Source organism: Onychostruthus taczanowskii, unplaced genomic scaffold (genome assembly GCF_017590055.1).
Source record: "Onychostruthus taczanowskii isolate IOZ18803 unplaced genomic scaffold, ASM1759005v1 scaffold17, whole genome shotgun sequence".
Lineage (NCBI taxonomy): Eukaryota > Metazoa > Chordata > Aves > Passeriformes > Passeridae > Onychostruthus > Onychostruthus taczanowskii.
The window spans coordinates 10,153,974-10,180,450 of record NW_024498906.1 but is presented as its reverse complement, the minus strand read 5'-3'; the positions used below and the strand labels follow the sequence as shown (position 1 = coordinate 10,180,450).

At 39.2% G+C, this 26,477-nt stretch overlaps 1 protein-coding gene across 1 annotated transcript in view; it reads left to right on the top strand.

Annotated features, from left to right (window-relative positions):
• The window catches only part of EFHC2 (EF-hand domain containing 2), a 56,080-nt gene that overhangs the window by 21,961 nt on the left and 7,642 nt on the right, over positions 1 to 26,477 (top strand). Inside the window, exons 5-13 of the mRNA XM_041399952.1 lie at positions 363 to 617; positions 2,179 to 2,289; positions 2,615 to 2,753; positions 11,100 to 11,265; positions 12,288 to 12,430; positions 16,518 to 16,714; positions 20,241 to 20,374; positions 24,573 to 24,770; positions 25,359 to 25,451. Coding sequence (XP_041255886.1) covers positions 363 to 617; positions 2,179 to 2,289; positions 2,615 to 2,753; positions 11,100 to 11,265; positions 12,288 to 12,430; positions 16,518 to 16,714; positions 20,241 to 20,374; positions 24,573 to 24,770; positions 25,359 to 25,451 — 1,436 coding nt within the window. The remainder of the gene's footprint in view (positions 1 to 362; positions 618 to 2,178; positions 2,290 to 2,614; positions 2,754 to 11,099; positions 11,266 to 12,287; positions 12,431 to 16,517; positions 16,715 to 20,240; positions 20,375 to 24,572; positions 24,771 to 25,358; positions 25,452 to 26,477) is intronic.

Genomic DNA, 26,477 nt, shown 5'->3' with positions numbered 1-26,477 from the left:
AGTAAATCAGGAAGAGTGATGCTATTTGGCATTCTAGTCATCTGATTACCACAGGCAGTTTCTTGAAGATATGAGCTATACTGTAAATAATTTAACAATTCTCTGATCTAGAGGACCTTGTTGCAAGAAAAACAAGGATTAAAACCAATCCAAAATTGTTTTCATGTGTTTTATGAGGGCACAGCAACATTGTAAATACTTCTCTGATAATGGCATACATCATATTTCATGTATTACAATGGTGTGGTGTCATTTGAAAATCCTAAAGCCATTTTCTAAGGTTAGACAGCACCATGCAGTTGTGATCCTGTTTTTAGAGTAAATAATTAAAAATACATTTCTCTTAATTTCTCCTTTACCAGAGACTTCTGGAGAGCACAAATCCTTTTCACCCTTATGAGCGCTTTGACACTTTGAAACAATTTCTGGAGTTTGATGGACAAGTTTTGGGGTTTTTTTGCATATGGAACGACCCAGAATCACAGCTCTCTGACCCACGGGAACTTGTTCTTCGTTATTATTTGTCTGATGATACTATTGATATAAGAGAAATTTTACCATCAAATTCAGGCCGGGATGTAGTTCCATTTTTCCTCAAAAGAGATAAGCTTCCAAAGGTGAGCAATGAAAATTTCAAATTCTTACGATAATTAAGAAATGCTGAATGCCTTGATTTGAACATCCTGCATTAGGATTGTAATGATATTTAGAAGGTGTTTTCAGAGTATTAATCATAATTGCATGATTTAGATTTTGCACACATACTCGTGTAGTAAATTAATAAGTGATGGAAAAATATCTTTAGGCATGTCATGCTTAAACTAAAAGGAGCATTTAGTCACAGCCATGTCTTATGATTTTCTTTCTCCTATGTTAATGTATTAAGGTAACTGTACAAATAAAACTGCAATAATGGAAGACAGGAAAATTAATAATGATAAACTTATGTAAAACTGTGGTGAATTCAGATTTGATCTATGACTTACATTTGCAGCCTTTGGAAAAGCCAGTTTTAGTATTCTATAACATGACTTCTTCACAGCAGATCTGGTGTGATTTCTTAAAATTGAATTTCTGGGTTTGGGATATTAAGCAAAGCCAATTAAAATCAATACAAACCCATCAATAAGCTTTCTTGGGCATTAATCATGAGAAAGGCTCAATTCAGAGAAATCTTCAAAGGCTTTGTATCCTCTGTAACATGTTATGATTATAAAATTACTGATCTGGATACACTTCTGTATCACTCCTGACAGATCCTGATGACAGAATAACATCAGCCAACAGATGGAATAAAATACTTGGGAGTAATTTCCTCCTTTGCTTCTAACAGTGATAATCTATTTGTGATACCATAGATGTACCTGAGATTTTATAATAAAAACCTACCAGCAAAATATTACACTTTTCTCACCTTGTAAGTCCTGTGTTCTGAGATGCTGATTTAGCAGTGGTTCTATGATATCAGACCCCTTTGACCACAGAGGTGCATGTTGCAATTTTAAGGACTGGATTTTTCCTCTGAGAAAGGAAACATTTTCCATTTTGAGAATGGCAGCAGAGGAATCAAAAGTTGAGGGGTCAGGAGAGGTGGTAAGACAAAGTAACTAATTTTGATTACCCCGCATCAGCAGTTTATTCATAATTATAAAAAATGTGACATAAATATATATTAAGTTTGATATTATTGGGATAAATTACTTCTGTAATTTTAAAACTAACAATAGAAACAAAAACACATCTTTGCCAACAAAATCATGCTGACTTGAATCTCCTGTGTTTGTGTAGTGGATAGGACCAATCCTGGATGGTTCTTTGCATGTTTTTATAATTATTACCAATCAAAATAATATCCTTCAGAGCAGATGTTGACAATGATGTGGTACTTTGGGTATGCTGACCTTTGCTTTCTGTTTGCTTCCAAGAGAAAGGAGACTTTACCCTTGGAGAGAGAATAAGATTCTGAATGCTGCTTCTGGCATATATAGATTCTGGCTTTTGGAATATACACTTTTGGCTTTTAGGTTTGGTAGTAGAATCTTAGCATTTACTGAAAATTCTCCCAGAAAATACTACAATAACATCCAGTGTGTAACAAACCTGCTGGTTCTAAGGTAGCAGAGTTCTCTTTCTTCACTGTCAGCCATATTTCTGAAGAGTTGGTCTCTTTCCTTGCAGAATGCTCCTGCTGCTCCATATCATCCAGGCACCATCACCAATTACACTCTGCTCAATGTGTTGGGAAAGTCAGAAAGAAACAAAGGCTATTACATTCGGGACGTTCTGCAGGTCAGAAATTATTGAGTGCCTCCAGCAGTTGAATATGTTTATCACAGTTTTTGTAATTCCTATGGTTGTTATCCTCTGCAACAAAGAGAGTTATTTATGAAATTGTGTTGCCACTGGAGAGTAGCTCAAACGAGAGCTACTGAGATTCACTGTATGTAAATTCCACATTTGTAAAAGTGAAGGAGCTTAACTTGGGGTGAAATACACTTACCAATGGACTCCAAAGGTTGTTAAATCACACACACTAAATGACCTGGGTTTTAAAAAAGGTTGTGTGATTCTGAGATTTATGGAACTGCTGTATAAATGTTCCTTCTTTTATTAGACAGGAGCAGTGCGTCCGGAATTTTACAAAGACAGTGACTTGAAAATAGGGGCCGTAATTAATGTTTGGGGAAGGCAAATATTACTCTGTGATTGTGATGAATTCACTAAGGAACATTACAGGAAAAAGTATGGAATTGGTAAGTAGTGATCATTATCCTTTCCTTATGAGCATTTTTATACTTCCGAATTTAGCAGAGCTGTCTTCAAATTTTATTACTGACAAAACATGTTCATTAAAACCTTTAGCAATAACAATCTGTTGTAGGCTGTTAGCAGCAAAGCAGTAATTTTGCAGGTAACCCAGAAGGGCTTTCTTATACATTGCTCCCTTGAAAACTAGCATATAATGTATGTGTTCTGCTCCTAATGCCTCTATTTGAAAACTACAATGACAAAATAGTCAAATGGATAGACTGGCATTTCTTCTTCTCTCCTTTCCCCTCCACTTTCAATTGCTGTGTTTGCAGTCAGAAAATAATAAAGAGGATGTAGTAGAATGAGCTCAATTATTCCCCCTTATATTTCATTTTATATGGATGTCAGAATCCTCACATAATAAGATTTTGTGACATGACAGTTTTAGTCTATCACATCATTGGTTTTTACAATGCAGGTTTGTGTATTCTGGACCATTAGAGTGCGTATCTTGTGAAGTTTCAGTACTAAATTCCAGAAATATTTAGCAACTATGTCCATTATGGAAAAGCATTTTGGAAATGAATAACAATAGAGGCTTTCATTTATCTGTCTTTGAATGTCTCCAGTCAGACTTGCTAATGGTTCCACCATGGACATCTTCCTGCAAAAATGACTTAGTTATTTTCTGTCAGTTTATTCATTCAATAAATATAGCTGAGCATCTGACTATTCAGAGATGGTTGGAAGAATCCTACTATGGCCTTTCTCTGCCACTGTGAAATAAAACACCTGAGCAGACTATTTCTGTTACCTTGTGGTCAGATAGAAGTGTGTGTATCAGCTTGTCTGCTGCATTGGGGGAATGAAATGCTGTAGCATTGCCATTCAAACACTAGATTTATTATTTGGCAAAATATTTCTCATTAGGACTTTTTCAAAAATACCTTGGCATGTCTGTACCAAAGTAAACCTGATCTTGCTAGTGTGTGAGGAAGCCATATTCAATAACCATGGTGTTACCTGTAATAATAGCAAATTTAACTCTAGAGATGCAAAATAGGGGGTTCTGCTCTGAGAATTTCTTCAGCCAAGACCACTGCTGCTTTTTGGCAGCACTATCCTCTGTCTGAGCAAATTACCCTGAACAGAGAATGGGGATTTCTTACTCAGGGCAGGCAATAAATGAAATGCAGCTGACCATCCTGGATCAAACAAGCAGTGCAACCAAGTGATACACAAATGCAAAGGCCCTCCCCCTCCTCTAATGCTGGCTCAGTAATTACTGCTTATGTCTCTGGATGTTAAAAGTTAGGTGGTTTGCAAGTTAGGGGAATTCAGAAGTTGCTGATGTGCAGAATTCTGGAAAACTGTAGGTGGTCTAGTCTGTTCCTGTTCTGCAGTAAACGAGATTTCTTTGCCTCCTGAGGTATTTTGTCCTAACCTCATAGTTAAAAATGCTGCTTAAAAGCTACTCTGAGGCTGGTTTGTGTAAACTGAGAGAGTAAATTTTTTCTCTTATCTCTGTTGGACTTGGGGAACAACTGCTCAATACTCTCTTTTAATAACCTTGTACATATCTGAACATTATTCCAATACAAAACCTTACTCCCCTGCCCCCATCCCAGGCCATTTGATGCTAAGGGAAAACATTTCAGTCTTTCTTCATAGTCCATTCCTTTCTATCTCTAATAATTTTTCTCAGTGCTCTCTCTAGTTTCTCTGCCTCGTTGACACCAAACACACAAAGATGTGCTCTAGCTGAGACCTTTGGGAAACTGGGAAGTGTTTTACACATACCTTTAAGGATATATGATGGCAGAGACTCTGGCTGACATGGAAAACCATCCATCTTGATGCAACCTGTCTTGTTCACAGACAATACTTTCTTAGAGCTAAGGGATTCACACATTTGGCTGTAAAATTCTTTCCTGCTTTCCCCACAAGGATTAAAAAAATGTAGGTATAACTTTTTAACTGGAAGGGACCAGGAGTAAAATCAGGAGACCAGGGTATGTTTTGGCTTAAAAGCAGGTTTTTAGAGAGAATTAGTGAGTGTTCACCTTTTACTCTTAGTGATTTACACATTTTGTGTGTGTCTGTGGATGTACAAGTACTCTCAGTGGACTCAGTCCCACAAAGTGCTCAGAATTCCACTCCCATCCAATTAAAACTGGAATGGACTTAATTGCGGTTCCAGTCCAGGGAGACCATTTACTTGAGTAAGAGTAAGCAAGTAGATAAATTAGTTCTTACATCAAGGCACAGTACTCAGCACCTCATGGCACCAATCCAACTGTTTTGTTATTGTGTTTTTATATTGCTCCCCTTCAATTTATACTCTTCTGCCAAAGCCATTAAAGAAGCTGACATTTATTTTTGAGTCTGCAGTTTCAGCACAAGTTGCTTGCTCACAGAATTTGCCTTTTAGGAGAATGAAGAGTAGTTTAGATTTCTCTTGAAAAACGTGATATATTTCTAATGTGGGGTTTGCCTATTTTAATATGTTTGTGAAAAGCAGAGTTTTTCCATAGATGAATGTAGCTAATGCTCTTTAGTAGGAAGCTGATGGCATTACTGTCACCTAAAAGTACTATGAATGCAAGAGAAAATGCATTAATGTGTAAAGTTACCTGTCCAGACTTGCTAGTGCAGCCTCAGAGGAGGTGAAAAAGACTCTGTAGCCATGTAGGTGTTGTGGTCACCCTGCTGAAATGGGAAACAGGGTGATGTGCAGCAAGGGGGAAACTGGTACTTGGTACACTTAATACAATATCTTAGCACAGAGTATAAAGTATTCTTTCTTAAATAACAGATTACTCAAGATGGAACAAAACCAGGAAAATCTGGTTTCCTACAGCTTTTTCTTCCCTGTCCCAGCACCTCCCAAGCCTGGCTGTTGAGGCTTTTCAGAGCACCCTGCAATCCCTCTCCTGTGCCGGCTCTCCACCCCTCCCACCCCCTCATTTCTCAGGCTCCGGCCCTGACCCGCTGCCGGGGCAGGGCCGAGTGCTGCTGGCCAGGCAGCTGCTCCTGGATAACGGGGATAACAGCTGACTCCTTGCTTTCCCCTCAGCGGGGCACTAAAGCCTGCTGCCAATTTTCACTAGGCTCGGCAGAGGTCAGTGTCTCTGGTGTTTAACCTCTCCACTACACGTGGTGGAGACTGAGCAGCGACTTCTAAATATACTTGTGAATATATATATTCATCTTTTTTGCCCAGGTAACTGTAATAATCATTAAGAAGTAAGACTCTAAATGGAGATTTTCTTTGAATCAGGATAAACAGTGTTTCAAACTGCATGGACAGTTCTGTGAGCACTAGATTTTCTTTATTTCTGCATGTAGAAGTTCTTATTTTCTTCTTATTTTACTTCTTACCTGAGTTGTGAAGCAGACTGTCACTAGAAGGTCTCAGCTGTTTGTCATACATCTTCTCTGATATATAGAGAACACTGTGCTAACTGCCATCTCCCAGGTTATCACCACCTCTTTATATTGTCCAAGTCTAGTGGGATTTCTGTTTCCTGGCTTTAATGTTCAGAGGTGCCTGTCCTCTTCCTCTGAAGGCAGAATTTCTTTCCTGTTCTAAATCCTGATATTCAGTATAGTTATCATCCTAATCCAAAATATGTAGCACTTGGCTCTTCCTTGAAATATGGTCTTATCTAACACATGAGAGTTTTCCTGCAGTTCTTCAATGAGGGCAGAAGGTAATCTCACACTCTATACCAAAATCTCAAAATGTATATTGAAATTGAAATCTGACACGCTCATTCAAACTGGTTTAATGCTGCCTCTCTGGCAACAAATGCTTTGTGAGGAATTTAGTTTTTCTTACTAAGAAGGCTTTACTGTCTTCAAATTGTTTATATGCTAAGAATGTGGCTGGAGCTGTTTTGTTTCTTGCTGTTTCCAGTGCTTTTTCCAGTCCCACTCAGGTTTTAAAGTTGTGAGAAATCTACAAGTATGTGGTCCATGTTTGATAAACGAAGTGAAATAACCCCCCAAGTTACTGCAGTAACAAGGGATGAAAATCTACATGGCAAAAATACCTGTGCTATTCTTTCTGGAAGTAAAATTTGTAATCCCAGACTTTCACTTTACTCTTTACCCACTGTAAATTTACACTGAAAATGTGACAGCCTGGAGGAAGTGAGAATTGATTCCTTTTCTAGACTGGACAGAGGTAATTTTCTTAAACACCCGTGATCACCTTGAGAAGAGTGCATTTTGTATGTAAGTGCCAGCTGTCTGTCTGATTCTGCCCTAAAGCTGTGTGGCAGAGCAAAGATGAAATGAGTTTTGAGCTCGGGTAGCTGGCTCTTCACAAGTTTCAGAAATGAGTTTTTGACTAGTTTTGTAACCTGTATTTTTCCATGGCAATTTCTTTCTGAATTTCCTCATTCACAGAAGAGAATATGAATATATAATCCTTTAAAATCCTGGAAAATATAGGTGACACAAGGCTGGATGTTTGTGTTTTTCTACTTAGTGAACCTAGACAGGTGAGGCTTGGTCTCTTAGTTAGCAAGTGACAGGACAATATGAAACAGCCTCAGAGGAGGTTTATATTGGATATTAGGAACCATTTCCTGACTGAAAGGGTTGTCAAGCTAGAGCAGACTGCCAGGAAAGTAGTGGGGTGTAGTCACCATCTCTGGAAGTGTTCAAAAAATGTGTATATGTGGCACTGAGGGACGTGGTTTAGTGGTAGACCTGACAGTGCTGAATGATCTCAGAGGTCTTTTCTAAAATTAGTAATACTATGAATGACACAAGTTCATTTTACTTCAGGGATGAGCTGGGAAGCAAAGGGCTGAACTTCCCTTTGGATTTTACTTATTCCAAGCTTCACTTGAGAGGTATTCAACACATCCCCCAGGGATAAAACATTATTCCTCTTAATTTACAATTTCCTTCTAGTTTATAAAGCTAATTTTCATCCACATGCGCTGAAGTTTACAAAAGGGGAAATGCTTTAGCGTGTCTTAATTAATGCCTTATGCACGGGTGTGAATGTGCACACTGTGACCAGCGTGTAAACGCTGTCTTGTCCTCGGCTGCCAGGGTCCATGCAAGTGCCCTGGTACCCCGAGGAGGGGTACCTGCTTCTGGCAGGACCTGTGACACCTGAGCAAAAAGGCGGGGTTCGTGTCTGCCAAAATCCGCTGTTCCGTAATGTCTGATTAAAAAAGAGAGCTCGGGCTGATGAGCAGCGTCCGCCCCCGCCGCCTCCGCCGCGCCGCCACCGGGTGGCGCTGTGGGAGCGCGGAGCCGCCGCTCCCGGCGCGGGACCCGCGAATTCACTGGGAATCCAGCGGGAATCTCGCCGGGAATCCAGCGGGAATCTCGCCGGGAGTCCAGCGGGAATCTCGCCGGGAGTCCAGCAGGAATCTCGCAGGCGGATCCCGTGCACTACCTGCGGTGCTCAGCACCTGTAGGCATCGGGGTTTACTCTTCTGCTCTGTCTATGCAGATTTACAGGCTTCCTGTTTATGCTATCAGGAATTGCCTGTATCAAGCACACGCTGTGAAAATGTGGTGTTTTGGTAAAAAACAGTGCTTAGAAAATAGGGGATCTCATAAAGTTTAACGGGAATCACATGAGGTTTAATAAGAACAAGTTCAAGGCACTGCACCTGGGCTGGGGCAATCCCCAGTATCAGTGCAGGCTGTGGGATGGGCAGATCCAGAGTATCCAGGCAGAGAAGGATTTGGGGGTGCTGGACATGCCCTGGCCATGTGCCCTCTCAGCCCAGAGGTCAAGGGTGTGCTGGGCTGTATCCAAAGCACTGTGAGCAGCAGGGGAGGGAAGGATTCTGCCTCTCTGATCCACTCTTCTGAGACTCCACCTGCAGTGCTGCATCCAGCCCCGGGGTCCCAGGATATGGACCTCTTGGGGAGTCTAGAAGAGGCACCAAGCTGATCAGAGGGAAGGAGCACCTCTCCTGTAGTCAATGGCTTGGAGAACTGGGCAGTTCAGAAGGCTTTGGGATGACCTAAATGGGGCCTTCCAGTACCTGAGGAGAACAGACAGGAAAAATTGAGAGAGACTGGAGTGACAGGACAAGGGTCAATGGCTTCACACTGAAAGAGAGTGTGCTGAGGTCAGATATTAAGAGGAAGTTCTGTGCTGTGAGGATGGTGAGGCATTGGAACAAGTTGTCCCAAGAAATATCAGATGCTCCATCCAGAGCAGGTCCAGAGAAGGGCAACAGAGCTGGGGAAGGGTCTGGAGTACAAGTCCTGTGAGGAGTGACTGAGGGAGCTGGGGGTATTCATCCTGGAGAAAAGGAGGCTCTGGGGTGATCTTATCACTCCCCACAACTCCCTGAAAGGAGGTTGGAGCCAGGCAGGGCTGGGCTCTTCTCCCAGGCAAGCAGTGACTGTTGAGAGGACACAGTCTAAAGCTGCTCCAGGGGAGGTTTGGGTTGGACATTAGGAAGACATTCTTCACAGAAAGGATGATTACACATGGGAATATGCTCCCCAGGGAGGCAGTGGAGTCACCACCACCAGGTTTTTAAGGAAAGACAGAACATGGCATTCGGTGCCGTGGTCTGGTTGGCAAGGTGGTGTTTGGTCATAGGTTGGACTTGCTGATCTCAGATGATCTAATTAATTGTGTGATTTCTGGAGTTATTCAAGGCCAGGCTGGATGGAGCTCTGAGCAACCTCTAGTGGAAGTTGTCCCTGCCCATGGCAGGGGGTTTGGAATGAGGTGACCTTTAAGGTCCCTTCCAGCCCAAAGCATTCTATGATCCTATGAGTCTGTGATTTTGGTGCATATTTACACGCACATACTCTTTCATGGTGAAACTTACTTTGAAGATCTCTGAATGGTCTTTCTTTGGGCTTGGCCATTTTGCTTCTGAGTCCCAGAAGGGGCACATGTAGTTTTTATGGAGAAGAATGCTGGTGTGGTTTTGCAAAGCCCTTTTTGACTGATTCAGGTGAAAGTATCAGCCTTTTTAGTCAGACCATGTTCTTCTGAGAGGTAAAGGCTAAAGGAGAACTAATTCTTTACAGGCTAAAGGAAAATTCTGACATCTGAATGCTTGCTTTATTTTTCAACTCACACTGCTGTTAGGCAAGTCAGATTTTAGGAATGTTGTCCTTTGATCTTCTGATATAGCCATGTTTAAAACATTTTAATCACAAACCAGTTCAGTGTTCAAAGTGACAGCAGTTTTGTCACCCTCGTCTATTTGCACTGAAGCCCATACTATTAAGTTTAGGTTATCCATCTCCCTTCAATTCTGGGTAGAAAAGTTAAGTTTTAAAGGAAAAAAATCCCTTTATTTCATTTTATCCACTTTTATGCACTGTTCTCATATCTCTTATATTCCTCTGACCTGAGGCAGATCCTGTGCTGAGCAGACCTCCTGAGGTCCTGTCCGGCCTGAGTTATCCTGTGTTCCTGTGGCTCTTTTCTTCCTTTGTCTCAGATCTGCCCATTTGCTTTCTCCCATAAGTTCCTTATTTTCTTCTCACCTTCCCATTTTCCATGAACCTCATTTCAGCAGCAGACTGAGCTCCTCTCTGAAGTTTTATGTGAACATACTGGAAGCTGTTCTGCAGCAGAAGGGCAGTATAGGGGTGCAACAAGGGGCCAAATGGGACAAGATTTTCACCAAGAGAGGAGTAGTGAGAATCAGGGAAGCAGCACTTTTGGGAGGTACCTCTGTGGGAATTGAGTGCAGGTCCCTGGCCAGATGTGCCTCTGCTGAGTCAGGACAGTTCCTGCTGTGTACCTGGGATAGTCAGGACCACTGAACACTGCAAGGCAAGACTTGAGTCTGGGCAAAATGAGGAAAAAACAAAGCTTCCCAAAACTCTGGATATAGTGAGTTGTGGGCTGAAGTTATTGGCTTTAGTGTACCAAAGACTTTTAATATATGTATGCTTTAAGTAATGAATAACATTTTATTTATTTATGTATTTTTTTTCCTCTAGCCAAAAGCACAGGGCAGGAATCTCATAGGACAGTTATTTACTTAATGATGTTGTCTCAAAGGATGAAACTGAAAAATTTAGAGTTTTTAATTTACTATTTTATCCCATTTTGAAACTGTATTTGTCTTTCCTTTTGCCTGTGTATCTTAATGATATTTTTCAAACATTTTAAGATTATAGATGAAATCCTGAAACCCTTGAAGAAATAATTTTGCTGTTGGCTCTATGGAGTCTTTTATTACCCTGTAACAGTAGGAGGGATCCTGGTTTGACTTTGATCTGTGGTCTGTTACAGAAGTAGGCTAATAACTATTCATATTGAAAGTTTAAATCCTTGGTAAAATGCCTTCATCACCAGTAACAAATAAGTCTTGCTCTCTTTGCTGCAGTGGATTTCACCCCAATTCAGTATAAGACTCCACCACCTCCAAAACCAGAAAAAATTGTTCCTCCTTATAATGGATTTGGTTCTGAAGAAGATTCTTTGAGCTCCTGTAAGGGTGTGGTTATCCAGGCTGTCCATAAGGATTACAGGCAATTCCTGGTGAAAGACAGGTATTTTGTGTGAAAAACTATTTCAGTTTTTTAAATGATGTATTTTTGTGAAGGAGATAAATGTTATGTGGGATGTCATTTTTTTCCAGAAAAATATACAGCTCATCAGACTTTCAAGGGACAGGTGCATGAGGCCTGGGTCAGTGACATGGTACTCCAATTTTCTACAAACTCTGCAAAATCTCTTTGGAGAAGGCAAATATTATGACCCTTCCATCCTCTACTTCCTTCCCTCTGCTGTCTTCAGTGGCAGTTTGACAGAAATCTTAGTCCAGGCATTAGTCAGAAATTTTGGATGATCCAGCAGACCAACAGAGATTTGTTTTTGTTTGACTTTCTGATACTTACTTTTTTTTTTTTTTTAATCTGCTGAATTTAATGCAGTTTACTGTAGCACTACGAAAGCTTTAACACTTTACTTTCCATTACAAAATGGTTTATTAGGCTGCCACTGTTGAAGCCAAAGCAAAAAAGCAAAGTCTCCTGTTACAGATTCACCTGGAGAGCCTTTGTAAAAGAGGAAAGCAGTTAGAAAAGGCATGTATTGATAGTATGTGTACAGACACTGCAAATTATTTAAAACACAATCACTTAATAAATATCTAGCTAGTAAGGTCATCTGGTGAACCTGAATTTGTGGGTGATAATCCTTGTATGAATTGCTATTCAGAATTTGCTTTGAAAATATACATACCTGAATATTCTTCCTTTAAAAATTTTCTGGAAAGTAACTTCAGGCTTGATTTGCAACTCAACTTGAATAAAAATTAATTCCAGACCTGTGGCAGAGAAGTAATTTTCCCCTGAAAATTACTCCTTTCTGTCTGACCGACTCTATCTGGTTCTGTTAATTTAAGCTGAAAAGGTTTTTTGACAAAGTAGTGAATCTTATCCATTTTCCTTCTTGGTGCAGTAATAACACAATTAATGTATGTTACAAAACTCAGGAGAAGGCATCTCTTAGGGGTGAAAACTTTTCTCACACTGTTTTTGATTTCTTACCCGTTCCTTTGCTTTTTTAGATATGGCATGGACAGCAAGATACTGCGCTATGCGGCGAAACTCATCACGGACATCGCCGTGGACAAGGATCGTAAATTCATTATTTCCTTCTTCCTGAGTGATGACACCATTTCCATTTTCGAATATACAGAGAGAAACTCAGGTGAGAGGTGGCAATGTCTCTGATCAGCCCCAGTGTCCCTGCTCATTTGGTTGGACTTTGCAGTCAACATTGTGGCCAGATTCAGCAGTAGCAGAAGCAGGGATATGGATTTTTAAAGGCAGTGGGAATTACATCAGCAGGCCTGCTGCATTATCTTGCATAGCTGGATGTCATAGTAATTCATGATCTTCCTCACTCAGGATTACATTGTTCATTGCATGACAGTACTTTAAAATATCCTTTGGGAACTGCAAGTGTAATGCCTTAGAACTTTTATTGCATTTTAATTTGAAAATCTGACCTTTAAACATTTGCTTTTGTTGTGAATAACATACAGGAGTAGTATTGTAACTGATGATAAATAGGGACGGGAAATACAAGACATCAAGAATGAAAGACTAAATCCTTTGTTTTGCAAAAGTGTGTTATGAAACCTATACAGCATCCATTGTATAGAAGCAGCTCATGAAAGCCAAACAGCTGTGACACTTTCTAACATACTATTAATTATGGAGTGCTGAGCATTTAAAGAGGGAAGATTGTCCTGTGCTAGAGTCTGGATGTGTGTTTGTGTACAATACTGAACTGTATTCCAGAAGCCAAGCTGACAGTACTGAAGTGACAAATAAATGCTTTGTTACTTCTCTGTTCCTTGGCTACATTTATCCTATTGCTGGAGCATGGTGGCCAAATGTTGACATGTTTAAGTTCTTTTGGCCTCTGTTTACTGTTTTAGGCTGCCTCCAGCTGAGGATATGAAGGGTTTTGTGATTTTCAAGCATCTTTTTATTTTCCAGAAGGGTCTTGTGGCCAGATGGAAGGACACAGCAGTGGGAAGGATGTCAGGAATTCATTCTGTAGTTCAAAGAGATGGGGGAGCTTTGGCTAAGCATGACCCTGGTGGAGAGATTATTGTCTTTCTGTGAAGCCCACTAAACATCTTTAGCAACAGTTTCAGAGCCGTTAACATCCTGAAGTGTCTTTTCAATCCAGAGAACCTCTGATGGCATCTCTGCTTGTATCCAGCCATATTATGAGTAATAATAAATAGGACCCTCAACCCCAACTAAAATACAAGCAATTCTCTGAGAAGTGTTTTGATAAGGAGTAGAGTACCTGCTTAGGACTACGATGAGCATTCCCAGTTAATCCTGCTCCACTACAGCATCAAGATTTAGCACTTTTATGGCAGCAGTGTCTTGTTTTCAATACTTTATCTACTTCCTGGGATCCAGTGGCCTGAAACTTATGCAACTTCTTTTGTTGCAGGTAAATACACACACACACACACACTTATGTATATATTTAATATGTAATGCTGCTGTGAGGCTCAAGAGCAGCTCAGTTCTCCACCACTGAACGACAAGTCTGATTGGCATTTTTTATGTCCAGAGACATAAAGAATGCTAAAGGTACAGCTACACTGTTAAATTGAAGAAGTCCAGGGAACAGTTTGAATCTTGGGCCTCAAGCATGTCTACTGCCTGTTCAGTCATTTCTACTTCTTTTTTTGCACCATTTCAACTAAACAAGGCCCCAGAGAGCCTTGAACATACAGTAATAATAGCTGTGACTCCAGATTTATCCTGCAGCACCCAGAGAAGAGTCAAGCCACGCACTGCAGAGCAGACGTGGTCAGCTGGTCAAGTCATCAGCAGCATGAGTGCCAGACCAGAGATTGCTGCCTGTCTTCCTTTTATTTTGGAGCGAGAATATGTGCTGGGATTTCATCTGGGAGTCCACTGAGCACTGCTGGTCAAATAAAATGTGAAACAATAAATGGGCAAATTTGCCCTCTAATAGTAACAAATGCTTCAAGGCACATATGAAAGGCATGTGTCTGTAAGTGGACTTTTGCTTTCCCTGGGTTGTTAAAATGGATTGGGTAGCTGACTTTTAGAGGTGGTAGAAAGGTGAAATGAAAGGATGTGGCTGAGAACTGGCCACTGGAGAGTTTAGTGAGAACAGCATTGAAAAGGCAAGGAATTTGGTGGAGGAGGTAGAGCAGCAGTTGGAAAGGGGCCTGGGTCTGCTCAAGTTTGTTTGTTCCCACCTTCCTTTTCTTTCTATTTCTTTTCTCTCACTATCCCTCCCTCATTTTAGTCATGTCTGAAGGAAAAGTGAACGAGTTTCTTCAATGTTAAGAATGAGAAGGCTTTGTAGAGGTCAGGTAATAGTGGCTAAGGAAAAGGAGTAAGACATCCAAAATTACAACCTGGCTATGTCTCTTGTGCACAGGTTCAGAGGGCTGAAATGTTACCTTTTTATTTACATGAACTGGTACAAATTGGCAAGTAATGCTTCAAATCCCAGTGCTTCAAATCCCAATGCTAAAAGGGAAGTAGTAAGTTGCTCTTAGTTTTCTTGCTTCAGCAGCCTGAAGGTTTCAGAGAAGTACTTCACTCTAATATTAGTAACACTGAAACTCTATGAAATTCACAGGGCTGGACATCTTGAAGCACTTCTTGAGATGGGGATCAAAGCCTGAGAACTTTGGCTCCCCATGAAGAAGATCACAACCCCTTTTTTACTCAGTGTAAGACCCAGCCAACAGCTGTACAAACACCTGCAAACTCTGATCTGATCTTAATGGAAGAGGGTCTTTCGTAGTGGTGTTTATTTTGTGCTTTGAGCCTGGCTTTTGTAGATTTCCATCAAAACTCCTTATCAGGTTTCAGTGTAAAATCTCTAACTTAATGAGATATTTTCAGTCATTTTTCTTTATACCACTTGTAATGTATTAACCTGTAACATTTAAAAAACTATTATGGGACAGAAGTAGGTTTCCAATATAAATGCACAATTGCAGGGGAATAAAGAGGCAAGAGTGAATTTCCAGTCTTACAGAGACCTATTAAATATTAAAAAAAGTTGCCAGGATTACATAACCTAAAAATGTCATATTTGTTTTTATAGCTGGGTGAAAAGGAATGTGTTAACATTAGAGTCACATTAATGATTTGAATTGTTTTTTTGATTCAAGCAAGATCTGATGATTACCATAGTGGAGAGGTTTTTTTGTCTTTTATGGTGCTAATAAAGCAATTAAGACAGACATCTGCTCCAAACTCTGGCTTAATAAGTAGTTTGGGTTTCACACTCATTTATAATTTTGTCTATAAAAGGCATTTGATTACAGTGTTCATCAGCCTTTTTTTACTGGACTTGCATCAGTACCTGGTATTAAGGCGTCATTAAATGTTACTAAAGGAAGATTTTGGCTTTTGGCTTGGAAGCTGAAGTATCAACAGGAAGCAAACCCCAGAGTTGTTGTAGGGCACAAATCCCAGTGAAACTAAACACATGACAGAAGGTTTTCCAGAGAGCTTAGTACATGCAATGCAGTCCTGTGGTACACCAGAAGTTAATAGAGGAAAGTGAAATGTTCCTTTCAGCGTCTTACCCACCCTTGAGTACCTCGTGCAGTTTCTAGTGACACAAATAAAATCATTATACTGTGAAAAGGAACCATGTGACATATCCACCTCACAAAGCAAAGAGCAGATCACAGTTAAATTGCATTGGCAGAACAATGTGTGGAGGACAGTATCATGTCACTCCTACATCTTTATAAAATTTCAAAAGCCCTTTAAAGGAAGTTAGAATTAAAGTACATCAGAACAGCACTCTCTTAAGTGCTGATTTTTATTTTCCTTTTTCTTCTTTTAACAGTTCAGTGATAATTGCCTGCATCTTAGTGTTTGGATCTTAGGTTTCTCAAGGGCCAGTTCCAAGGCTGGTGACAGGGTTATGGGAACGATTTGAAGAGGCACATTTCTGCCCCATTTTAAAGAAAAGCAAAGCAGGGAAGGTGTTTGGCAGGCATTCAAACGAGACATGTCACAGAATGCACACAATGTCGCTGTTGCTGTGGACACTGGCAGAGACAGTCCTTTTAGCAGTGGGAGGGAGGGGAAGAGACTGTTCTGAGACAGGAAACTGGAGCACAAAATGTGGTATTTAAATACAAATAATCTAGTTTGGGGTGTCTTTTTGCTGATGGCTTGGTTTTTTGTGTGCATGTGTGTTTTTTTTTTTTTTTTCCAAGTAAAGCTATAATTAATTATTTTTAATTCTATTCCCATAGGGATAGCTGGTGGGAAATTCCTGGAAAGAGGTCGTATTAAGAAGCCTGGGCAGGAACTCTTTAAGAGTGAGCCATCTGAATACTACAAGGTTCAGGATCTGTTTGTTGGAGCCAGAGTTTGTTTCCATGGTCACAACTTCATTTTGGTGGATGCTGATGAATACACATTCAACTACATGGAGAAGAATGCAAATGAGGTGAAGCAGGCTCTTGTTAATTTCTGTTATCTCTCAGGACTGTGGTTTATCCATATATTTCTCAGAATTATTTATACTTCTTCCTCAGCCAAGTCTCACAGCCCAGTGCTCTCTGTCTAGCAATGGATTTAGGGAATGGCAGCTGGGAGTGCAGGCAAATCTGTCCCCTCTTTACTGTCCATTCCCTTTTCCTTTCTCAGAATCCACTCAGTCTTCATTAGGGGCTGTGACAAGGGATGTCCTTGCCAATTCCTTCTTGAGGCTGTTCATGAACCTCTTGTGCCTGAGCTGATCTAACCCTTGCTGAAGCTACAGATACTGTCAGCTTCCACAACTTTCTGTTGCAGTAGGATGAAAAGTTCACTGCCTGCTATGAAAATCAAATATCTGATTAAAGAAGTATCTTTTATCTGTTTTAAACTACCCTCCCACTAGTTTCAAGCCCAGTTCTGCTGTTCTGAGGTTTGGGGAAGATCCTATTCACTTTATGCACCACCTTTATAGTTTTGTAAACCTAAGACATTCCTTCCCCTCAGCCTAATCCTGTGCAGTAACAGTCTCACCCTTTTTAGTCTGTCCTTGCAAAGTCACTGTGAGATGTGGAGACTGGAACAGTGTTCAGTACTCAAGATGTGGACACATCCAATTTAGTCTTACTGATGAGGGTATTTTATGTCCTAATTTGATTTTTTGGGTTCATACACATTCTTCTACCAAAACGTTTCCTTTGTAATCTTAGAAATTCATATCCCAGTTAGGAATTCAAGCTTACAGTGTTAATTGAGTTTTACTGTCTTTTCTTGTTTCCTAAGAGGGGAGAGCAATAAATTGTGATCTGGGGTGCTTCTGCTGCTTTATACTTTAGCAGCATGGTGCAATTTTTTGTAAATGTGGATTAGCACCATCTGCCTTCCCTGGAGCAACAAGGAAAATTTGCAAAATGCTTGTGGATGTAAAATGCTAAGGCTGCTAAAAGCTTAAAGCAGTAACATACAAAGTTGAAGCCTCAAAACTGCAATCCACTGTGTTTCCTTCTTGCTGAATGGTTTCTCCTCCTGGTAGAATCAAAACCAAAACTTTTCTCCAAAATCCAGAGATCATCTTTAGATTGATTCTTTGGAATGTTTTTTTGCATTGATTTTCCTGGATCAAATGGATGAGACTTTAGTTCTCCAGACTGAATGACTGTATAGTATCAAAATAAAATCTACAAAATGGAAAGAGGCAACACTGAAAATGTGTCCTTAAAGTGAATTTTAAAATGTTCTTTGCACAATTACGGCTTTAATGCAGCTGGTAGGACAAAGAGGTTGATTCTCCCAGAGGTAGGTGCTTCACTCACATCCTTTGACTGGAGAAGTTTGCCTCAGTTCATCAGGGGATCATATACTCAAATCACAACAACTTCAGCAATTACTAGAGAAGATCAGAGCTGGAAGATTGTTTAGAAAAGGGGGAAACAATATAAATATGGATATTTGTTAGTTGTTTCTAAAATTAAAAAACAAATAATTTTCCTTCTGAATAGACAAGAGATTTCCTTCCAGCAGAACACATCAGTATGTTTTCTAAAACGGGCAAAAGAAATCCGTATGGAATGTTTCTTCATGGAAATTGCCATTTTGACCACAGTTCTATAGGCATATGGTGATTTAGATGAAATTTTGATTGGTACTTGTAGTGCAGGTGAATATTGAAAATTCATTTGAAACCATCTAAGATAGTTGGAAAGCTTTAGTTTTCTGTTTCAAAATTATACTTATTGTATTGTTTTTATGTAAAAGGGAGAGAAAAATCACAGAGTCTTGTAAGTTTGATTGCCACCTTGACTAAAAGTAACTTCAAGGACCTAGTTTAAAACTTTGCAGCACTTCTGGTTTATTTTTCAATTTGAGTGAAAAAATATTTATTTAGAAAGTGTAGATTTGCTTGCAAAACAGAAGAGGTGTGTTGTGCACAGTCCTACTGGCATTATCCAGGTTTGGGGAGGACTGTTTCAAACAAGGCATCACTGGAAGGGAATTCAGCATCTCTTAACTGTATCTATTGCTCTAACTTTGTGTGCTCTAGCACAAACATAGAAAAGGATTTTACTTCCACTGAATTCAGCATAATAATCTGAGTTAAGCAAGGCAATCAAACCAAGCTAGACTGTGACTAGAAACATGTCAGAAGTTACTTGAGAAGGGAGAAAGCTGGTGAAGTTATTGCCATGCTGCTCAGACGCCTATGTGGGTGTTTGGAATATGTAGTTTAGGAAAAAAGATGTAAAAATAGCTGTTTTGATAATGTAGAGAAGACAGGCTCTTACATATTCAGAACACTTTGTCTATCCTGAAACACTCTGCTCTCTGAACCCTTCTGCTCAGTCTTTTCTCCCTGTTCCTCACTTGAGCAGCAGAAGGCTGTGTGCTTATGCCCCAAACCGTGACATCTTGGAGAGAGGCCTGGAAAAGCTGCTGCCTCTAAAACTGATTGCAGGTCCAGCTGCTCTGAGTACTGCCTTGCAGGGCATTGCCTGCCAGGGCTGCACCTGGGCTTTTGGCAGAGGCAGAAATTGTCTTCTCCAATTTGGAGAAAAACCTGCAAGAGCTGATGTATTGATTAAACTTGGATCAGTTTGTACTGCTCTGGCAGTGCCATAGGGACTTTAAATACCCTTTTCTAGATCACTTTGAACAAACAAAGCTGTAGACACACTTCAGCACAGTTGGGGCTGAGGCCTGATTTTTATGTCCTGCTCCTTAATACTAGTCATACCAAGTTTCAAATAATTGCTATTGGAAGAAATGGAAGAAAAGTATTTTCAGGCAGTTCATTGTGCTTTTTAAGCTAGATAGAGCATGACAGATATGAGGACATAGCCGATAATCATACTTGAAGTCACCCCCAATTTAATGACTTAATACTTCTATGTTTTATATTAAAAATGAGTATAGCAAATAAATCTTTGGTCGAGCACTAACACAATCTGAATATAGATTGAAAGCCTTAGTGCTTCAGTTCTTTTTAATCTGAGTTCAAATTTATTTTAATGGTCTATTTAGGAAGAAATAAACATTTAAGCATTTTTATACACAACAGGTAAAATTGGTTCCTAAAAAATTTCCAATGTGCTGTTTCTGAGTATGCAAGACAATGCAGTCCAAAATGAATGAGACTATTTGTTGGAACCTTTCTGGAGCCAATGGTGAAAAATTAGCTTTAACATTGTGAAATGTATGACTTGAGAATTCAGTGAGGTGCACCAACATAAAATGATGACTAAGTTATTAGAACTGTACTTTATGTGTTTCTACTTCTGCTTTAAAAATGTAATGTTTCAAGCAAAAGTGGATGTTATTTTATGTAGCTGCACTAAACTTTCTGAAAATGCATCATCTGATGATTTTTGTTTAATTGTTTATATTCTTGATAGTCTTACTGAGATTCCCATGGGCCCTTTTCTCCAGCCTGGACAGGTCCCTCTGGATGTCATCCTATCCTTCAGGTCTTTATAATCCATGTCTTACTTTCCTCTTCTAAGTTCCCCATGGCTGATTTTTGTGTCGTCCTCAACAAACTGAAGAGCATGACAGAATCTCATGCCAAAGAAATCAGAAAGACATTTGCTGCTACTGACCCTGAGCGTACCAATGTGATTGGGTATGACACTTTCAGGTAAGACAGTGGGTTTGGGGTTTTAATATTTAATAAAGGCACATTCCCCCAAAAAGTATAAACCAAGACTGGGTTTTGATGCTTTCTGTAGCTGACAAGTGGCATAGATTTGTTTTGCATTTACTTGGAGATTATGTGTGAAAAAGAAAGTAAATCCATGTTCCAGGGAGAAAAACAAAGATAGTTTCAAGTAAGCTGAAAAGCACAAGAGAAATCTCTCTACTTTTTATGGAACTGAAACAGAGTGTTGTGAAGAAGGACACAAGTCAGCAGTAATATATATGCTGAAAGATAAAGAAAAGTTCATCCTGGGAGTCAAACAGTAGTTTTGAAATTCAAGTAGGAATGTTCAAGTTGCTACCTGAAAATGGTGTGTTTTGAACCATTGGTAAAGAAGACAGTCTTTGCAGAACTAAGGTGTATTGAAATTATAGAAGGCAGCGCTAAGCATGTTTAAAAAAGGTTGGAAAGCAGTAGTGAGAACCATAATTAATACTTGTGTATCAATTTAAGCCTAGATAAAGGGAGGAGAAATCTGGATTCTGGCAATGATCCAGATATGGCAATGGGCAGATGTAGAGATACTTATAAGAGGAAATAATGTTCAAATACAAACTGATTTCAGTTTATCCCACAGCCAGAATACTTGAGAGTATGAACTGTGTTGGGCACAGTACTGGTAAGGTTAATGATGTGAAGCAGAGGAGAAAACTTTGCTTAGAAGCATTTGGTTTTCACAGAAGAAATACAATGTCTATTTAGGAACTGTTATAATAACTAAGGCATGTAAGTAGATGAATATTGCATGGAATGTCATCTCCATAGGAATGCTAACCAAGGCAGGAATTGCTTCTGAAATATCTCAGAAGAGAAATAGATCAGCAGAAGATTCTTTCAGCAATTCAAAGTGAAAGTAGTGAGAAATTAAAACAAGCTAGTCTTCAGAAATGAAAAATAAGTGATTTAATGGTAGGATTTAAACTAAAAGAGGCCACAGTTTTTGGCATTTTTTGGTCAAAATATTTCTGAACTCAGATATTTTACTCAGCAGAAGCGAGATTTTGAATTACTAATTGCATTAAGAGGGAAGATGTTATTACTTGAATAAGAAGAGAGAAAATTGAAAGTTCATGTTTAATGGGAGAAAGTTCCTGGTACCTAGAAAAGGTTTAAATTTATGTACAAGGTAACTATTAAAAAATTTAAAAATACTGTTTTGGTTCAAATTTTGAAATAATCACTCGCAAAACTTTGTGTGTGCACTAAGAGCAACTCAAAGGTTTGGAACATTTGTGTGATAGAATCAGGGAAGCAAACTTTTAGAAGAGATGATTGTGCTTTTAAATGGCAGGGAAAGTTTTTTATTTTATCCAGAAGAGGCTCAGTTGGGTGTAAATTTAATCATGGACATAATCTGTGCAGCTGTGAACAGCTCAACGGTTTAATTTAGGGTGGTGCTACTCTGTGACATGGAGAGAGGTATGTCTGATCACGTGGAATGGAGGGACTTGGTTTCAGCCACAAAAAATGCAGGAGCCCTCTCCATGAGCAGGAAATCTGAGGAACACAAATTATCAGGGTTTCCTGGGGCTCAGTGCTCATCTGGGCCAGTCTCAACACCCTCTAGTCCCCATCCCTGCCAGGGGGGAAGGCCTGGGGTCTAACAGGGGATGTTCACACTGCCAGAGGAAGGATTTGCCTCTGAGGAACCTTGAACGTTTGTGCTCTACAGTGATAGTAGGTTTTGTTTCTGTTAGTTTGTATTACATCCAGTAATCTAAAGGTTCTTCTTATTTTCTGGAATCTTATTTTAGAATGAAAGAAGCATTTTTATTGACAAAAACAAGAGCACTTCTTTACATCTATGAAAATTACAAGATACTTCTATCTGAATAGAATATTTTTTCTTTCAGTTTCTTGTTGTGTACATCTCTGTTTATTTTTAATCTGCCATGATTTGATTACTATAACTAACAACAAATGATTATTTTTAGTGCAGGCAATTATCTGTATGACAGCTTCAATGATAATCCTGTTTCCTTATCTTACATAAAGCTGAGGTTTTACTCAGCTCTGAATTTGGCTGTTCAGATTTCTTCCTTTCTACCTATGTAATTTTATATAATCTGCATGTAAAACTACATCTATAAGTATGATGTAGTGAAGAGAATTGTGATTATACAATTTACTTTAACTGCTTTCAGAACCCAAATCTTCAGTACTTCATCCAGGAAATAAATGTGTGATGTACACTGAAGCTGTCCCCTAAGCTATCATTACAACTATTGAAATCTTTGTTAAAAAGAGAATTAAAAAATCCTTAAAACTTAGATGCCTGTGCATCACACAGCCCTATCTGGGCTGGTTTTTTCTCATAAGCTACTGGCAAGACTGTTTGCTCTTAGAGACAAAGAACCATGTGGGTCTAACAAAGATGCCTATCTTCAATTCAGCTTGAGAAGCAGCTCTCTTGAGCAATTAATTATGATTTCTTCTTTCTGTAATAAATTCAGATTGCAATCTGTCTTATTCTTCTAGAACAAAAAAAAAAAAAAAGAAAAACAAGAGATAGCTAAGCTGTAGGAACAATTATTGGAGCTTGGTTTTTTTTGGTCAGGGAGAGTATTTTGATGTCGTTCTGTTTGTGAACCTTGGGTCTTATTCATTAGTCCCTCACAATCCCTAAAATATCCCTTAATTCCCAAGTGAAATAATTTTATCTGCTGGTTTTGGTGATTTGATTGTCACTGACTGGACTGAGAAAATAAAAGACTTTTTAAATCCTGACAGTGGAAAAATCTGTGCCATGTATGGAAATCCAGTCTGTGGAAATGGCTGATGTTATCTGCAGCCCAAGCACGGGAGTGCCAGGCTTATCAGGCAGCATTGTCCTCTCTGTGTGTGCAGTGGTGTTTATTGCAGGCTGCTGGAAGGAGGCTCCAGCTTTCACTGGATCTCTGAATGCTGCTGCAATATAAATAATAATATCCAGTAAGTGGAAAAATAATACTGACAAGATAATGACAATATTAGTAGATGGATCAGTTCTTGGTCATTAAATTTGTATAATCTCAAATAAGATTTGCTACTGTCAACAACTTGTCACTTCCTTGTATTTGTTTCCTGCCACTGCAAATAAAAGGTTATTCTGATTCATTTAATATGAAAAAAGAAGCAGTTGAATCTAAGTAGACACTCTACAGTATTTAATCTTTCTTTAATAATTGTGTAAGTGCAATCATATTACATGAAGTGATGCTTTCCTTTGAACAGGACCACACAAGCCTCTGAGAGGAAGCAAGTGAAGAACTACGTTTCTTGTTAAAAGTTTGCAAATTTGGAAGGGTCCTAAACTTCTATGCTTTCAGTTCACATGTGGATGTTAAAGAGGTCCCTCATCAGATTAATTCAACAACTCAAGTATTCTCCAGGCAGCCATTTAGCTCTTGTGTCAGAACTTTGTGCATCACTACTAATTTCTTCCATTTGTTTTCAAGGATTGGAGTTTAATCACAGTGATTCAGTGTCCTCATGGGTATCACAGGGTACAGCACTAATTGCACCAGCAATTATGGTGAAGTTTATTCTTAGTGCAGTTTATCCAAAAGTATTATATATAATTAATTTAATTTTGACGAAACACATAGGCCTATGCTGATGCTTGCTTGTTAAAAAGCCTGGTTGAACATGAATGCACCAGTGGCAGATGTTTGGGATCATAGAGCCAATGTAGTCACAGTAATCCAGATTTGACAAGAGGCCTTGTAACAGCTGAGGGTGCTGACACTGTCCCATCAGATGGATCTCAGGAAAATTTCTCCTTCCATGGGCTGGGCTGATTTGTCTGAGCAGCACACACAGACGTGAGAGAGCACATCCCAGGCTCATCCTTGCATGGGATCTGATTTTCCACTTACAACATCTAAGTGTAAGCTGCTTTTGCTGCTGCCTGCTCTCTTACATTCTTGCCAGGGGAACTTTGGTTGATTTGGAACTTTGGTGATTTGGAACTTTGGTGATTTGGTGTAATTCTCTGTATGGCATCTCTGGTAAAACGCTTCAGTCATGGTTAGGATGTATTTTTGCATGTATAGACAGCTACTGAGGAAATTTGGATATCCTCCCCCAAAATTAGTGATTATTACTGACTTTAACTTATTTACTTAAAACTAATGTAAGCTGTTCTTTTTGTGCACAGAAATTGGATAGTCAGTGTCGCTGGTGGAGGATTTTCAGAACATGAAATTATGACTCTTGGGCGTCATTATGGCATCAGAGATGACAGTGAAACAGACCTGCTCCACCTCCTTTCAGTGGCTCAAGATAAACTAAAGAAAAATGCCTTTGAATATTTTGAACAACTGATTACAGTGTTTTCATACAACGACCGAGAAAAGTAAGTTTCCTCTCTTTATCCCAAACTGATATTTAAGAAGCTCTTCTTGTAAATCCACCTACTTTCTGGTTTTTGCGGAGAAAATGGTATATTGTGGCCAAAGAATATTATGTGTAATGTTAAGCCTCTCTCAGCACTTGACAAAAGACAAGAAGAGGACAGCCTTTTTGTCTATTTTGTATTTTGTACATGGGCTTTTTATTGTAGCTGCTGTACTGAACATGCTGTGACATCAGATACCAGTTCATGGGCAAAACACAGGATTTAAAATCAAAGAGGAGAAAAAGTGATTTAAGGGGGAAAATAAAGGAAAGAATTTGGATTCTTTATGTGACTCATTTGCCCTTTTTGTTCTCTGATGTCATAGATAAAGAATCACAGAGAATCACTGAGATCTCACTATGAGAAAGGCTACAATGTGGCCTTCAAGTTTCTCAGCTTTGTAATAGCAAAATTTCATAAAACTTTGTTGTCTTTTTCTCTATCCTGATATTCCTCACACATTTTCCTATGCACAGAAACATTCACTTGAAGTAAACCTGGAAAATACCTAATGTATGTTCCTACCCCTCTCTTTCTTATGTGCAGGTGTGGATTCTTGCCCTATGAGACCTGCAGGACTATTTTTAAATCCTTTAAGTTGCCACTTCCTGATGATCTTCTAGAAACTTTACTGGCCAGGTAACTTAAGGGCAGATAGGGTGACCTGCATGCATGGGTGCAAATCAATGCTAAATATCTACTGCAGACTCAAATCTTCAGAATTTGTCATTTATCTAGTATGAATAATCTCATTATCCAGATTTTGTCCCAACACACACAGACTTTCCTATTTATAGAATATTTATAATCAACAGAGATGCATCCATCTTCGTAACTTCTCTTCATTTTGCCTGGCATAGTAAATCATCTGGGGTTTGGCAGAATTCTATGGAATTCATCTTTCCAGAGTCAGTTACTGATACTTATCATTTTCAATAACAGTCACTTTTTTCGCTTTAGTTGTTCCTGTGTATAAATGTGAGGTAAAAACAATAATCTTATGAAAACACATTGTGTGAGTTCCAAGGAACACACTAACATGAATACAATTAAGTGTCTTCATCAAGTTGACAGCATCAATAGTAAACAAAATTGGTTTGCTACTCCTGTTAATCTCACCTGAATAATATTTTATTGTCATTTTTAAAAAGGAAAAGGAGTGTTGGCATGGCTTTGGTACTTTTCCATGTCACATTTAGCTTTTTTGAGAAATTGCTTTGCTAGCTGTATTAATGGGAGTAGAAGTGAAAAGAGCTACTATTTAGTGCACTTGTATTAAAGATCAGAGTTCAGAGTAAACTGTGGTGCTCTGAACACTCATGTCTTGTTGAGTTTGGTTTTCCTGGTCAGATTTTCTGGTAATAGGCTTAAATGCATACTTGCTGGTTTCGTCTTTTCCTTGAGGGAAATCCTTAAATCACTTGTTTTGTCTGTGCTTTCAGAGTGTGTTAAAATCAGGAACAGGTCTTGTCTTCTGTCATGTGTAGATGCTTTCAGGTAAATATACTTCTTGATTTCAGGAGGAGTTGCAAATTAAGCATCTGGGTTTAGTAAATAATGAAAAGACCCTTGTCAGGCAGAAATGTGGAATCCATTTTGATAAAGCTTCTTTGTACTGCTGTTCATCACTTCTGACACTGAGTTATAAGCATTAGTCCTCAGAAA